The 14,009-nt window shown below is 60.3% G+C and overlaps 1 protein-coding gene across 1 annotated transcript in view; it reads left to right on the plus strand.

Annotated features, from left to right (window-relative positions):
• The window catches only part of LOC102148840 (uncharacterized), a 137,970-nt gene that overhangs the window by 97,531 nt on the left and 26,430 nt on the right, over positions 1-14,009 (plus strand). The window contains exons 44-50 of the mRNA XM_070231012.1: positions 503-710; positions 3,444-3,607; positions 4,874-4,986; positions 6,099-6,180; positions 8,834-8,971; positions 10,579-10,741; positions 12,882-13,003. Coding sequence (XP_070087113.1) covers positions 503-710; positions 3,444-3,607; positions 4,874-4,986; positions 6,099-6,180; positions 8,834-8,971; positions 10,579-10,741; positions 12,882-13,003 — 990 coding nt within the window. The remainder of the gene's footprint in view (positions 1-502; positions 711-3,443; positions 3,608-4,873; positions 4,987-6,098; positions 6,181-8,833; positions 8,972-10,578; positions 10,742-12,881; positions 13,004-14,009) is intronic.

Consider the following 14,009-nt stretch of genomic DNA (forward strand, 5'->3'; position numbering starts at 1 on the left):
CTCCACCCTCGGGGGCCGGAGGAGAACGAAACTGTGTCTGGTGGGCGGTGTGCGGCTGGAGAGAGCTCAGGCCCTGTCTGAAATCTTCCAAGTTATCCAAGTTATGCATATTTTAAAAATTTCCTTTATGGGGGGAAAATACGTATAATGTTTACATTTTAACTGTTTTCAAGTGTACAATTCGGGAGCATTAGTACGTTCACAACATTGTACAACCACTTTCTAGTTCCAGAAGTTTTTCACCACCCCAAATGGAAACCCCGTACCTGTTAGCAGTCTCTTCTCGGCCAGAACGGTCCGCCCAGCAAAACAGCACGTGTGCGGTCAGCCGAGGGGGGACCCAGCTGTTGCCCAGGGCTGGTCCCCCGAGGGGGTCTCAGTCCCTCCCGCACAGAGATGTGGGTCTGCGTGAGCCGGGGCCAGCCGGGCGGGGTGACTCCCTTCCCCGGGGTGGCCCGGCATCCCCTCGATGTCGTTCCAGCTCTGTGTTGTGTCGTTCCAGCTCTCCGTGGATGTTCCTGACGGCGGCTCCTGCTTTGAGCATTCCGGGCGCATCTGGGCCGGGCCCGCTTCTCTGAACTACTCCGTGAGCGGCTGTCACCGTGCCGGGTGCCTGGAGCTCTCCGGCCGCAGCCAGCACGACAGCGGGGCCCTGCGGCGGGCGGGGTTCCCGGGCGAGGCCCGCCTCAGCGCCGAGCTGCAGACGCACGGTAAGACCCCCAGCGCACTACACCGGGACCGAGAGCGGCTTCCCCCGCTGGGAGCCTGCCCACCGGCCTCACACCTGGACCCCGGCGCACCGAGACCCCCGTCAAGGCCTGGCGTGGCCCTGGGCTCCAGCACGCACTGGACCCCCTGCCCTTCCAGGGCCTGATTCCCAAGGGCGCGTGGATGCGTTTCCTCCGGCTGCCAAAACAAAGTCCCGCGAACTGGGGGCTTCAAGCACCAGGAGTTTATCCTCACGCGGCTCTGAGGCCGGAAGTCAGAAATCAGGTGTCGTCGGGGCCAGGCTCCCCCCGAAGGCTCTAGGGGACCATTCTTCCTGCCTCTTCCAGCTCCGGGGGCCCCGGGGTTCCTGGGCTGGTGGCAGCTTCGCTCCATCTCTGCCTGTGTCTGCGCCTCTTCTCCTTCGAGGTCACCCGTCGGTGAATCAGGGCCCTTCCTCTCCCGGCACGGCCTCCTCCAGCTTGATCACCTCTGCAAAGACCCTCTTTCCAAATAAGGTCCCCTGCACAGCTGTGGGGGCCATTAGGGCTTTAGGGGGAAGCGATGTAACCCATCATGGAGGGGGAAGGGAAGAGAAGAGTAATAAGAGCCAGCATTGATTGAGCGCTTACTGCATACATACCAGACAAGATGTCTATACACGGGAGCTCCATGAATCAGCTCAACTGTCCCGTTCACACCCAGGGAAAGTCAACGCCCGTAGCGGGGCCTCTGAGCCCTCAGGAGCCTCACCCTCACCTCTCTGACCTCATCTTCGGGCCCCCGCTCCTTCCACTCCTTGCTATTCTTCAAACACATTGGCCTTGCTCCTGCCTCAGGACCTTTGCACAGGCTGTTCCCACTGCCTGGAATGCTCTTCCCCTACACATCTGCTTGGCTCACTCCCTCACCACCTTCCAGCGTTTTTCCAATGTCAGCTCCTCAGTGAGACCTTTCCTACCTAAGCTACTTATTTGCCCCCCACCTCGCTCTAGCTCTCCCATCCCTCTTTCTGGCTCTGTCATTCTAACGCCCTGTGTAACTGACTTATCCGGTACCTGCATTTCTTGATGCCTGTCTTCTCCCCTCCCCATGCTAGAATATACGCTCCACCGGGACAGGGGGGGACTTTGGTCTGTTTTACAGTGTGACACAGAGTAGGTGTTCAATTAAATGTCTGTTGAATGAATGCATGAGCGTATGAAGTAGGGCTTGGTAACACCACCCCATTCTGCAGAGGAGGAATGGAAGCTCCGAGAGGTTGAGTCACTTGTTCCAGGACACACAACTGGTTGAGGATGAAGTCAGGTCTTGAACCCAGGCAGGGCGAGTCCAGGGCTGCCCTCTGACCCCGAAGGAGCTTGCAGAGATCAGGACCCCTGGGGGCTGCCCCGGTCCCTCGGGTCATCTTCTCCTGGCCCCAAACTTTTCCACGTTGGCCCTCCACCTGCTGTGGGCTGAGCGGGGACCTGCATCAGATAGGAACTGTGTCACTGTGGGCTGACCTCGTGGACCGCTCTGAGGAAGGGTCTGTTGGGGACATGGCGGGTAAGGGATGGGACGGTCGTCCCAGGGAGGGCCTTGACCACTCTGCCCCTGACCCCCGGGGGGCCTGGTGTGGTCACCTCCAGCCAGGGTGACCTCTCACTTCCCCCATTGCTATCCCAACCCCTCAGGGGACCCCTTCGGCCTGGCATTAGCATCCTGGTGTCCCTGACAGTCAGGAAGCCCCTAGGCCTGGGGACCATGTCCCCTCCCCGGTCCTGCCCCACGCATAGTAGGTGCACAGGGTTGAAGGTCGAATAATGAAGGAAGGGCACAAGTATTCCTGAGACCCACTGTGTGCCCACGGGCAGGTGTGATGTCCCAGTCAACCTTGTTGGCGTGGGCGGGCTGTGCCCACTTCATAGGTGAGGAAATCGAGGCCCAGAGCTGCAGGCTTGTCCCCATCGGCCCAGGAGCACTGCCCCCCTGCCCGGCCCCGATGCCAGGGGCCGGGGCCGGAGGAGCGAGCTGCCCCTGGGAGCCAGCCTCTGCCGCAGGCTCGGCCTCACCTCCTCCCTCCCGGGAACCCTTTTGTAACTGTGGCAGGAGGAGTTGAAGTCAAAGAATCGTAAGACTCAACCCCCGACTGTGAGGTTCCGGGCCCTGGACTCTCCTTTCTGGGGGGTTTTCACTGCTGGCCGAGATGAGGCTTGTCCAGCCTGGGGTCAGGGCCCTGGAAGGGACGCCCCCACGCGGGGTGGGTGAGCTATGGGTCAGTGTCATTTGACATCAATTTGGTGTTTGATTCACCCTTGAGAGAAGCCTTCATTCATTCGTTCATTCCGTCAGCAAGGACGGGGCACCTGCTGTGTGTTGGGAGCTGTGCTACGCTCTGGGGACATTGCAGGGAACAAACCTGACTAAAGGCCCTGTCCCCACCAGGCGGATGTTCTGGCAGGGGAGGGAGCAGGAAGGGTTGGGACTTTAGATGGGCAATCGGGGTGGGGGGGATTCTCGGAGGAGGTGTCACTTCAGCGGTGACCCCAATGAGAGAAGGAGCCGGCCAGGCCAAGATGGGGAGACGCCTCATGACTGAGGATGTCACTGCGGCTCAGAGAGGTGAAGGGCTTGCCCAGGCTCCATCCCACTAGTGTCCTCAGGGCGTGGCCCCTTCCGCAGTCTCTGTGCATCCCTGAGCTGGGAAGGGAGGTGACCTCGAGTCCTCAGCAGCCAGTGTTGTTTCCTGCCTCTAGAGACCCAGACCCGCGCTGGTGTGGCCCTCCATGGGGACAGCGGGGTGAGTGTGGACGTGGCAGCCCTGGTGGCCCGGCCGCTGAACGGCACTCTGGAGCTGGTGGTGAACGTCAGCCACTCGGCGCTCGCTCTCCGGAGGCTGGGCCTGCCCTTCACCAGCCAGGTGAGGATGGACGGGCCAGCCCGGGCAGGGGCCACTCCCGCCCGCTCCTGGCGTGCAGAGGACCCACTGTGTGCATAATTGACAGGGACACTCTTGCCTTGCACTTTACAGTTTGTTTCTCCAGAACTTTACAGTTTGTAAAGGCTTTATCAATAATACTAACAGTGATGACCAGCACCCGCTGAGCAACCTCCGTGTTCCCAGCCATGTGGCTGGTGTGGACTGGCCTCGCGCAGCCCCATGTTTGGCTCTTGGTCCTGCGTCCTTTTTGCCTTCCGTTCTTTGATCAGAATCAAAGTGCGGCTTCCATCAGTGGAGCGCCTGCTGCGTGCTCAGCACCCTTCTGAGAGTTTTCTCTGCGCTGATTCCTTTCCTCCTCCTAACATCCCAGGGAGAGGCAGGGCGGCCGGGTTCTTACAAATTCCATCCCGACTCTGCCACGTGCTGGCTGTGTGGCCTTGGGCAGATTCCTTAGCCTCTCTGTGCCCTCGGTCTCCTCACCTGGGAGCAGGGGTTAACGATTGCACCGGGAACGTGTGTGTCTGGGAATGCAATGAGTTGATACCAGCGCCGCACCTCGGACAGTGCCTGGTGGAGCGGATGCTTAGAAAGAGGTGCTGCTGTGATGACAATGACAGTGGTCATGATCGGCGTTCCCATCATCCTCATCACCTCTGGGTCACACGTGACAGTGCAGGTGACCTGCCCAAGGTCGCATAGCAAGCAGGCAGCAAAACAGGGACTCGGCCTTGGCCCCGGGCCCTTCCCCGCAATGCCCTCCCACCTCTGAGAAGGGAAACCGCTGTGGCCCCCACTGCACGGGGCTGCGCCCTGGCCCCCGACACTTGGTGCCCCTCATCTTGCCTGGCCAGGCCCTCCCACCTGCCACAAGTCGCAGAACACGTTCCGGACCCAGCGTCAAAGCTGCTTTCTAGAGCCCCGTGTGGCGCGTCTGTGTCTCTCCACCCGCCACTGAGTGGCCGGATTCCCTTCTCCCCGACTTCGTGTCAGCCCCTTTCCTGGGCCGCGGGTGGCAGAGCTCTATGGAGCTTGTTCTTGGCTGGTGTCTGGGCTGCAGGTCTGCATTGGGGGCCCACGGGGGGCACGGCCAACCTGGGCTGCCAGGAGGGAGCAGGCCTGGGCCCCGCCCAAAGGTCCCCACGTCCACAGGGGTGTGAGAGGGGCCGGGCAGGGGGGTGGGGATGTCCTCAGGCCCCTGCCCTGCTCCCACCTCCCAGCCTGCTCCCCCTCCTGCTCCCTCCTCAGCTCGTGGTCCGGGGGCTCTGGGCAGAGGAAGAAATGAGCTCCTTCCTGCAGCTGACCTGCGATTCTCAAGCCAGCCTGGTCCTTGACGTCCGTGGCCACAACCGGGCACTCAGGTGAGGGGTTGTCTGTGCCTCTGGGGGCCCCTGAGAGGAGAGGAATGCATGAGGGAGCCACCAGCTTTGTACCTACTGTGTGCCGACACCCAACCCCTGCCCCCCAGCACCTCCTTGAATCCTCCCCATGGCCCCACTGCACAGATGTGGAAAGAGAGGCTCAGAGAGGCAAAGTGACTTGCCCAAGGTCACACAGCTAATAAAATAACCTTGAGCTTTGGAGGCAGGACATGGATGAGGAGTTCTTGGTCTCACAAACTGAATGCATCCACCCCAGGCCTCAAATACATATGACTAACCATTCCAGCTCTTCAGTCTGCAGACCTACTGGGTGCCTGGCACAGAACTCGGTGGTCTTACACATATGTGAAGTCAGGGGGACCACCAGCCAGGCTCCGGCACTGACACCCAGTCACTGAGGGAGATGAGTAAGGTGCTTGTTCACGGTGTAGACCCATGGGTCTCACCTGGGGGCGAGTTTGCCCACCCAGCGACAGTGGGCCACATCTGGGGGAATTTCTAGTTGTTACAACTGGGGGAGGGGGGAGGTGCTGGCTTCTAGAGGGCGGAGGCCCGAGATGCTACTCAACCTCCTGGAGGGCACAGGTAAGCCCCCAGCAAGGGGTTATGTGGCCTCAGAGGTCGGCGGTGTTGCAGTTGAGCCAGCCTGGGGTAGAGAAGCCCCCAGGATGGGGTCCTCCCCAGGGCTGGCAGCAGTGGGGAGCTAGCAGTCCAGCCTGGGGGGAGCGGAGAGGGGCGCACTGTGTGGACAGGGCCCCCGGGAGGCGCCCATAGGAGACGCAAGCCCTGTACCACTGTAGCCCTGTACTGATGGGGAAACTGAGGCTCCGAGAGGGCAACTCAGGAGCTCGCCCAGCATGCCAGGACTAAGGCAGAGGCTGAGCTGAGATTCAAACACAGGTCACCCGGGGCCGGAGTCCAGCCCTAACCCCTACACCGCATGATCCTCAGGCTCGGGGCGTAGGAATGGCCCTTCGCAGGGCTGTGGATCCCTCTGCTGGGGAGGTCGGCTTGGTCCCAGCCCGTCTCCGGGGTCCCTGCCCAGGGCGCCCTAGTGCCAGGCCTCGGGCACGCTCTTTCCTCCCTTCCAGCAAAGAGCTGCAGCTGTGGGGCCGGCATCGCCTCCCTGCCCTCCGGGGCCGCTGCCCCAGCAGAGCCTCGGCCGCAGCCAAGGTAAGCACAGCTGCCCCAGCCCGAGCCCTAACTGTTTCCAGATGCCCCAGCCGAGGCAGGCGGGGCCGCCACCACGTCCACATCTGTCGGCGTGCGGGCCTGCAGCAGGCCGCGGTGGGCCACCCTGGGAGACCCCCTGGCTCCAGCTTTCCCAAACATGCCCAGGGTTACATTCCTGGGCCGGCCCCACAGCCCCTAGCCGGGCCCATGAGACCCTCGGGAGCCAGGCCAGGCCGGCCCGCCCTGGGCCTGGCGCCATGTACCCCCTACCTGGCTCGCTCCCAGCAGCTGGATCGGGTGACACAGCCCTTGGAGCTGAGCCAGCACCACCTCCCAGGGGTGCCATCTGCCTGCCACGGCTCGGGCCCCTGTATGTCTTCCCGCCCTTGTCCACAAACCCCATTCCCCCCTGGCCTGTGAGCCCCCAGGACATCCGTCTGTCGTGTGTCTGCCCCGCGTGTGGCATCTGGGGGTCCTGCGGTCGACAGGAGGGCCCGTGAGACCCAGGATGGGGTCCCCCACCCTCTGAGCTTCTATTGTCTGTCTCCCTGTCTGCCCCTCTTCCCCAAATCAGCCGCTCCTGGCACAGAAGCCCAGCACACAGTAGGGCCTCAGTGAAAGAATGAACGAGTGACTGTGTGAGGGCGTGACCACACCTGTCCGCGGGTCACTTCATTGTCCCACCAGCCACCCAGTTTTGTTAAGCGCCCTCTCTACCCCTGCCCAGGCCACCTCCATTTACAGAACCCTACTGTGCGCCAGGCCCTGCATCGACCCATTCACACACCATTGCCCTGCTCCCCGAGCCCCTAGCGACTGCACGGTCACTCAGGGAACTACTCTGTTTCCCTCTAATCTTTATTTTGAATCATTTCCAACCCGTAGATAAGTTATTGTAGGACGGCGAACATCCCCACACTGTTAGCATCTTGCCACATCTTTCTGTCGATACTCAGATGTGTTAGATACATTTGTACTGTCACAGGCGCTTTTTTCTTCCTCATCGAGAGTTGGTGGAGAGACGTTTACTGGAGACGTGAGATCTCTTTACTCCTAAATTCTTTAGTGTTTCCTATAACAAGGAGATTTTCTTATATAACACAATATCCTTACAGAATTCAGGAAATGGAGCATGTGACATAATACTATTATCTAATATACGGTCCTTAATAAAATTTCCCAGTTGTCCCAATGATGCTCTTTCGAGCTGTTTCGTTGTGTTTGCTGTGAATCCGGGATGCGCTCCATGGTCACCCTGGGCACCTTGCAGCCAAGTCTCTAGCTTTTTAATCTAAAACAGACGTCTGCAAACTTTCACTGTAAGGAGCCAGATAATGAAGATCTCAGCCTTTACACCCAATACCCTCTCTGCTGCGTGACTCAACTCTCCCCTCGTAACAAGAAAAACAGCCTTAGCCAATATGTGAATACATGGGCGCGGCTGTGTGCTAATAAAACTTTATTAAGACAATTTTATAGCGAACACCCACATGCCCGCCGCCGGGATTTTCTCATTCGTATTTCACTCCCTCTTGCTTTGTCGCCTAACTCTCCATCCGTCTTAATTTTTGATGCATTTCAAAGTCAGTTACAGGTATTGACGTATTTCCCCCTAAATCTTGCATTGTCATCAACCGCCTTAGAGAGAAACTCCTGCCTTGACAATTTTGCAGTGTCCAGGCAGTTTCGTAAAAATCCTCTCTTTCAATGGATCAGATGGTTTGTGTGAGATGGAATTCAGGTTGATTTTTGACAGGGATACCACGAAGGTAACGAGGCTTCTGAGGAGCTCTTAAAAATACCAATTTTTGGGGCCGGCCCGGTGGTGCAGCAGTTAAGCGCGAATGTTCAGCTTCGGCGGCCCGGGGCTTGCCAGTTCGGATCCCGGGTGCAGGCATGGCACTGCTTGGCACACCATGCTGTGGCAGGCGTCCCACATATAAAGTAGAGGAAGATGGGCATGGATGTTCGCTCAGGGCCAGTCTTCCTCAGCAAAAAGAGGAGGATGGGCAGCAGTTAGCTCAGGGCTAATCTTCCTCCAAAAGAAAAGAAAAAAAAAAAAACAATTCTTGACCCTGTTCCCCGAGATTCTGTTTTTACAGATCTCAGGTGGGGGCCCAGAATCTCTATTTTTAACAAGTACCCGAAGTCATTCTGCTGTTCGGCTGGTCACACAGTTTTCATATCAACACGTTAATAAAGTGGGTGTCATTGTTCCCGTTTATCGGGTTGGAAAGCCGAGGCTTGGAGGCTAAGGAACCAGTGGGGGTCGCCCGCCCCTGCGTGGCAGAGCAGGACGGGAGCCCTGGTCTGCTGGAGACAGCGCCTGGGCGGCGTCCTCTGTGCTAAGCGGCCCTGCTGGCTACAGTGTAACAGCTCGACTTCTCACCCGCCGGCCCCAGGCCAGTAGCCGTCTTCAAGTCAGTGTTACGGCCTGAAGGGCATGGGCGACTGCTGTCAAGGCAGTGCCCAGTGGCCTAAACGGAGGCTCGGGACCCTCCCTTCATCAGAGTTCATCCAGTCCAGGAAGCAGTGGGTCTCTTGGGCCTGGGGCTTTGGGAGGCAGAGCCTGCAGCCTGGAGCCAGCATCTTCCTGAATATTCCATCCGAGCCTGGATGGAGAGATGTCTCACTTGCTTTTCCTCTAACCCAGCTGCGGTCCTCTGAGGGGGAGGCCGAGAGCGCATTTGTCTTGGCGGTGGAGGAGCATCACTTCCGCATCAGCACCAGGTTGGTGCCTGCTGAGGCCAGGCTCACCAACACCGTCAAGATGGAACAGAACTTCCCCCAGGTGTGTGGAGGACGGCCGGGGCCGGGGCAGCCCGGGAGGCTCCTGGGGCAGCCCTCTGAGAAAAGAGGAGTTGTCCTGGCTCCCAGGGGGACCCAGAGCAGGAGGGCTGGGAAGTGGGCAAAAGTTGCCAGAATGGCTTCTCAGCTGGCCTTGCTGTCCTTCCTTCCTTTATTTATTGAGCGTCTAGGGGCCACACCAGGCGCCATTCCAGCAGCTAGGATATTGCCCAGAACAGGGTTGATAGTCCTTGTTCCCACCAAGTGTACACGCCAGTGAAGAGATTGACAGCAACAACAACAAATCATGTAAATAAATAAGAAAATATACCAGATGGTGGTACATCCTACAGAGAAAACAAAATGAGGCCATGTGAGTAAGAGTGACAGAGGAGCCATTTAGATTAGGTGGCCAGGAAAGGCCCCATTAAGGAGGTGACATCTGAGCTAACCCCAGCTGACAAGCAAGTGTCAGCCATTTGAAAATCTGGTAGAAGGGCAGTCCAGGCAGAGAGAACAACCCGTGCAAAGGGCCTGGGGCAGGATGAGTTTGGCATGTTGGAGGCTTGGCCCCTGGGCTGGAGCAGAGTGGGTGAGGGGGTAACAGTAGGCGGTGGGGCGGGGAGGGGGGTGGGTCCTGATCTCGTGCAGGGCAGGCCACAGGGAGGAGCTTGGATTTTATTCTCTCTGAAATTGGAAGCCTTTGGGCACATGATCCAAAGGGTGATTTCTGCTCCCCGGGCTGCTGTGGGGAGGGACCGACAGGGGGCAGCAGAGACACAGCAAAGAAGCCGCTGTGGTGATGAGGTTTAGAGACGTTTCAGGGTAAACTCCGCTCCTTGTCCCAGAGGTCCCCTTGCTGTGCCCTTGAGCCACCCTCTGGTGGTGGCACCACCAGCAGGGAGAGTGCCCCTCGCTGAGCCTTTGCACAGGCTGTTCCCTCTTCCTAGAGTGCCCTTCCCTGCCTTGTCCACCGACTTCTTCCTCTGCGTTCCTTCGTCCCTTGAGTATCTTCCGTGGCTACCCTGTTACCTGGCGCCATCATTTTCTGTCTCTGTGACTGTCTCCCCACTATCTGGGCAGCCCCAAAGGCCAGGCCAGCCTTGGTCATCTTGTGCCCCAACACTCGGCACCAGGTCTGTGCCATGAGACCCGCTCACTAGAGTTTGGGAAACCCCACCCTCCACCGAGGTGGCTCCCGCCTGGCCCGGCACCACCCAGGGTCTGGCCTGGCTGAGCCCAGGGCTCGCATGATCTCGCAGAGGCGGGTGCTATCATGCTGCCACATTTTACAAATGAGGAAGCTGAGGCTCAGAGAGGTTAGGAAACTGGCCCAAGGCCACAGAGCTTGGAAGAGGAGCCGAGGGGGCTGTCGTCTTTACGGGGCACCCAGGGTCTATCGCCCTCCCCTCCTGCACCCCCTGCGCCGTGTCCTCTATCTATCCCCAGGAAGCGTCTGGACTTATGACCCCCGATGTGTGTCACAGCCTGGTGACTGGTGGCGCTCCACAGCTTTCCTCGTCTCTCTCGTCCTGGAAGCTTCTCTCCCTTCCTCCCCTGGGCAGGCGCATGGGCCGCTCCCCAGTGACCCGGCTCTGTCTTCTCTTCCAGCTCAGCGCCCTGCCTGGGGCACTGGTCCTGCAGACCTTGTGCGAGTGCACCCGTGGCACCCGCGTCCTGCACCAGACGGTGCTGTGGGACGGCCAGGAGGCAGCCCTCAACGGGAGCCTCTCGGGGTCCTTCCCCGAGCCCACCGGGAGCCTCGGCCTGCAGGGTGAGTGTCCCAGAGGCCCTGGCAGGGGCCCATTCACTCCCTCACTCAGTGAACCATCACCGAGCTACTGCTTATCCAGCCGCTGTTCCAGGCCCTGGGGAGCCATAGGGAAATAAGACAGCCCAGGTCCATGCCCTCAGGGACACAGGCAGTGAGCAGGGATGCGTATGTGAACTAAATAGTGAGAAGGGCTGTGAAGACGAGCAGGGTTTGATCTGGGGGTGCCGGGCTCCTTTAGATGGGGGGGTCTAGGAGGGCTTGTCTGAGGAGGTGACATCCAAGCTGAGCCATGAGTGACAAGAAGGAGCTGGTCATGATGAAGGTCTGGGGAGAGGCGTTGCAGGCGGGAGGAACCGCGGGTGCAAAGGCCCTGGGGTGGGTGGGAATAAGCTTGTTGTGCTGGAGTGGCAGCAACAAGGCCAGCATGGCTGGAGTGGCGTGAAGGGAGGAGCACGGGGAAGGAGATGAGGTGATGAGGTTAGGGATCCAGGTCACGCAGGGTCGCACCCCCAACCAGAAGCTGGGGTTCTACCCTGAGTGTGATGAGACAGGAAGAAGGGGCAGGGTGGGGAAGGTGTGGCAACTCCCCGGGGGGTTTTGGAGTGGAGGCTGACCAACTGGTGGGTGGCAGCGGCGGGGAGTGCCATCCCACAGGGCCTCCCACAGCAGCTCAGTGATGGCACCTGTGACCCCCAAGGTGCTCCAAGAAACAGGCCCCCTGGAGGGGGCTGTGCACCCTCACAGACTGTCTGTCTCTGTGTCCGGCCCCAGGGCATGGCTTGCTGAGTGGCCCGATGGAACTCTCCCAGGGTCACGGTGGCCGCACGTGTGCCCCGAGAGGCAGAGGAAATGTATGATCCTCAGCACGCTAAGGCAGGGTGCACGTGTGCGTGCGTGTGTATGTGCACACTCAGGGGGCCTGTGGGGCTGCGCAGCCCAAGGACACTGCTGTGAGGCTGCAGAGCGTGGAGTTGGCGGGTGAGAGGTGGCAGGAACGAGGGGTTCCGGCTCTGAGTGCAGGGCACACGAATGTGGTCAGTGTGCCCCGGACTGATGACCGGACGATGCATCGAGGGCCAGTTAGTGCCACTGTCTCTGGGCACAGCCCCCAGGTGCCTGTATAGGGACAGGTGGGTCCCCTTCCTGAGAGCTCAGAAGTCACCGGGGTGGCCATGGTCTGCAAGGAGATCTCAGGTGGTCCCCTGCTCCGGGGGTCTGGGAAGGCAGGACCAATTGGTGGCCTCACAAGATGGGGTCACGGGATGCAGGAGGTCAAGGCCGCTGGACTCAGCCTAGGGGTGAAGGAGGAAGATCCAGGGCAAGGGGCCTCAGCTGTGGGGGTGCCCCCGTGTCACACCCCAAGACGGAATGAGAACACAGGACAGCTGACTGTGGCCAGGTGGGTGTGGGGCATTCAGAGGGGCCTGGGTAACCCGCGAGCGTGAGGGACCAGACTGTGATACAGCCTGTTGGGTAGGGGGTGTATCAGTCAGCGTCTGCCGTGTAACCGATGGTCAGAGGCTCAGTGGCTTACAGCCCTAAGCTTTCGTCATTGCTCCTGAGCCTGTGGCCAGCTGGCCAGTTCTGGTCGTCCTCGGCCACCAGGGTGAGCCCCGGGTTGGGCAGGTGGCCCTGCTGATCTGGGCTGGGCTCTCTAACTTGTTTGGGGGCTGGCTGGCTGTCAGCTGATCCAGGATCACCTTGGCTGAGACATCGGGGCTCTTCTCTATGGGGTGTCACCATCCGGCAGGCCGGCCTGGCTCTGCTCTCATGGCGGCCAGGCAGGGCTCCCAGAGAGCGAGCAGGAACCGAGGCCTGTTAAGGCAATGTCATCCTCCCCAGATCCCGTCAGCAAGTCCCAGGGCAGCCCGGGTTCAGGGCCGCGAGACAGATCCCGCCTGGGATGGGGGGGCTGCAGGCTTCCTTGCAAAGGGAGGAGTGGCTGTTTGGGGCTCTCACGGAGACACGTAAGGAAGTGCCTGAGCACAGTGGTGCCTCACCGAGGGGTGGCCTCTGGATTTTGTGCGGATTGTCTGAGCCTGTGGCCCCGAGTGGCCCCCTGCCGCATTGGTGGCCGTGTCAGCTGAGGCCCCCGGGCCCCTGCGGCTCACGCGCCCACCCCTCCCTGTGCCCCGCCCAGTGGAGCTCACCCACCGGATGCCGCTGCCCCTGCCGCGACACTGCCGCCTCCACCTGTCCTCCGAGCGCTCGCGACGCGGCCACCGGGAGGACCTGCTCGCGGGCTGGGATGGCAAGGACCAGGTAGGCGTCAGGGCTGGAAGGAGACCCCGCGAGCCCCACTCTGCAGCCCGAGGGGGACACTTGGGGCCCTGCCCTGCCCGAGGAGCCTTACCATGGCCACCTGGCAGGGCCCGGTCCCCAAGGGAGCATGGGGAAGACCCCGGGTGGGGGCAGCACCTGAACAGCAGCAGGAGTTCCCGCGGCTCACACATCCTGAAGGCCTGTCGTGTGCCAGGCACAGCAGCCCCCTTTCCAGATGATGAGACTGAAGCTCAGAGAGGTACAGTGACTCGCCCGGAGTCACAGAGCTCGTGGAAGGCAGGGCTGGGATTCCAACCCGTGAATGCCTCCAGTGCCTCTGGCCTCAGCCACCACGTGGACCACCCCCGTCCCGTCTCTGTTGTACGCTGTCCCTGTCTGCGCCTCTCCGAGCCTCGACTTGCTCCTCTGCACAATGGGCTGAAGCTCTGCCAGGCTGGGAAAGTCCCCCACGGCTGGGATTTTGTGCGCAGAGCCGGCCGCCCTCTCCCCCTTGACCCTGATGGAGAAGGTGGTCGGCGCTGAGTGGGGAGGAGGCCTCTGGCTCACCTGTCCCCCCTGCCAGGTGCCGGTGTCCTCTCCTCTGTGGCTGGGGAGGGGCGAGCTGGCTGCACGCCTGGCCCTCGCTCCCCACTTCAGCTTCTCCCAGGGACTTGCCGAGGCAGGGGGCAGCATGTGAGCGGGCGCATCCGCGGGGCCCATGCGGGCTCTGGGGAGATGAGCACTGAGCCCACAGTCAGGACAGCTGGGACCCCACGGGGTCCTTCACTCCTTCATCGGTACCTTATTAAGCACCTACTGTATGCCAGGTGGTGTTCAAGGCACAGACATGGCCCCTGTATTGAGAGAGCTCACATTTTAATGGAGGAAACAGTTGACAAGCGTCTCTGATTCATCGTTTGTACAATCGTTTAGTCAGTCAGTGACGGGTAAAGGAGCAAGGGGCTGGACTCCCTGCCAAGCTGGGTGGCTTTGGGCAGTTCACGTC

Source organism: Equus caballus, chromosome 13 (genome assembly GCF_041296265.1).
Source record: "Equus caballus isolate H_3958 breed thoroughbred chromosome 13, TB-T2T, whole genome shotgun sequence".
Classification (NCBI taxonomy): domain Eukaryota; kingdom Metazoa; phylum Chordata; class Mammalia; order Perissodactyla; family Equidae; genus Equus; species Equus caballus.